This window comes from Acanthamoeba castellanii (assembly GCF_000313135.1).
Source record: "Acanthamoeba castellanii str. Neff unplaced genomic scaffold scf7180000083781, whole genome shotgun sequence".
NCBI lineage: Eukaryota > Discosea > Longamoebia > Acanthamoebidae > Acanthamoeba > Acanthamoeba castellanii.
This window is the reverse complement of record NW_004457392.1, coordinates 7,033-8,516: the sequence shown is the minus strand read 5'-3', so window position 1 is coordinate 8,516 and position 1,484 is coordinate 7,033. Positions and strand designations below refer to the sequence as shown.

Here is a 1,484-nt window from a genome sequence, read left to right as displayed (position 1 = left end):
ATATGAGAACGGGCGAGTGTTTGGACACTTTGCCCACATCCTCGTCGGATTGCATGATCTTTTTAATTCGAGCCTGTGCCAAAAGCAGAGTGAAAAATTATCCCTCAATGGAAGCTAAAATGGCAGATTTGACGTACCATGGGGATGGCCGTCTTCACCTTCAGCTTTGATCGTGGTCCGCTCATCTTCTGCGCAGTGAATTCGTTAGATTGCCAGCCGTAACGGTCGTGATTTAACTTACCAATTTCTTTTTGGTTTCCTGCTCTGATGTTCTTTCTTTTATTCGCTTTCCTCTTCGTTTTGATTGTTTGTGGATATGTTTGTGGCCAAGTCCAAAGGGCGGTTTAGTCCTCTGCTTCTGGCAGAAGGGGAGTACTACTTCGACGACCACAGCGCTCGATACTACCCGCCCTCTTCCTCTCTCGATGAATCCTTCCACAGGTTGGCCACATCTCCATTAATGCGCCCCTCCTTCGCTCTTGGGTGCATCGTTCGTGCCTGAATTTAATTAATCCAATTTGTGCTACGTGCAGCAAACGAGAAGGCAGATTGAAGCTTTGCTCTCATTCGCTGATCTTCGTGCCAGACGCGCTCACCTTCCCCATAATCCGGCTGCCGTACGCGCCGCTGATTTGTTTTGCCCCTGCTTTATGCTGCACCACCTCTGCGCCTCGTTGACAGTAATGTGCCGTGTGCTCGGTTGTGCCACACCCACACAGGTACTCTGCCACTCAAACAATTGAAGCAGATGCGAGAGCCCTGTGGGGCAAGGAGGAGGTGTTCGCCGTCAAGTCATCACTGTATGTGGAAATGCGTGAGAGCAACAAGAACGCTCCCTACACCTTCAAGGAGGTGAGCCACACACACCTCTCTTGCGATCGTTCCTCGCCCTCGTCGTTACCGGTAGTACTTACGCAGTTGTGCTCCGCAGGCGCCGGGCGAGCACAGATTCTCGCTCAAGTTCGAGCCCTTGCAATCGTTCCTCCCGCGCGCACGACACCTCCACTCAATCGTCTCTCAATTTCCCGCCTTTCAGGCCGAGGCCATCGTGCGTTGCTCCTCACACCCTCAGCTAGCCTCGCGTGCCGATGCAAGGCCGCTAAGCGGTTGCAGACAACTAAGTCAGTCGATTCACAGGTGGCGGAGGTGATTGACAAGAGGGAGCAGTCCATCACCTTTGATCCCTCGTGGCTGGTCAACTTGAGCGAAAAGATCCTACTCGAGACAAAAGGTTCGGGCTTAGTGTGTCCCAGTTCATCGCGCATTGCTCTAACGTCTCCCGTGCCCGTGGATCGTTTGTCTCGGACCAGTGCACAAAATCACACCACTCGTATCCACGCCGGCCAGGGTGATGCTGACGGATGTGCGACTGTACCTTCAGCCATTGAACAACATTGATCCGGAGCCGGTGCAGAATATGCGTTCCACACCTTCGTCTCGATCTACAAGCGAAGGCACACCCTGCGCCATACGGGCCTCGAAAT

General features: G+C 53.1%; 2 protein-coding genes across 2 annotated transcripts in view; one reads left to right on the top strand and one right to left on the bottom strand.

Moving 5' to 3' along the window:
- Positions 1 to 185, bottom strand: part of ACA1_311970 (DR1associated protein 1 (negative cofactor 2 alpha), putative) — a gene marked incomplete at both ends in the record, with an annotated part of 737 nt that extends 552 nt beyond the window's left edge. Inside the window, 2 exons of the mRNA XM_004337738.1 lie at positions 4 to 73; positions 138 to 185. Coding sequence (XP_004337786.1) covers positions 4 to 73; positions 138 to 185 — 118 coding nt within the window. The remainder of the gene's footprint in view (positions 1 to 3; positions 74 to 137) is intronic.
- Positions 186 to 810: 625 nt separating this feature from the next.
- The window catches only part of ACA1_311760 (Beige/BEACH domain containing protein), a gene marked incomplete at both ends in the record, with an annotated part of 3,470 nt that continues 2,796 nt past the window's right edge, over positions 811 to 1,484 (top strand). Inside the window, 4 exons of the mRNA XM_004337737.1 lie at positions 811 to 852; positions 932 to 1,052; positions 1,073 to 1,231; positions 1,311 to 1,421. Coding sequence (XP_004337785.1) covers positions 811 to 852; positions 932 to 1,052; positions 1,073 to 1,231; positions 1,311 to 1,421 — 433 coding nt within the window. The remainder of the gene's footprint in view (positions 853 to 931; positions 1,053 to 1,072; positions 1,232 to 1,310; positions 1,422 to 1,484) is intronic.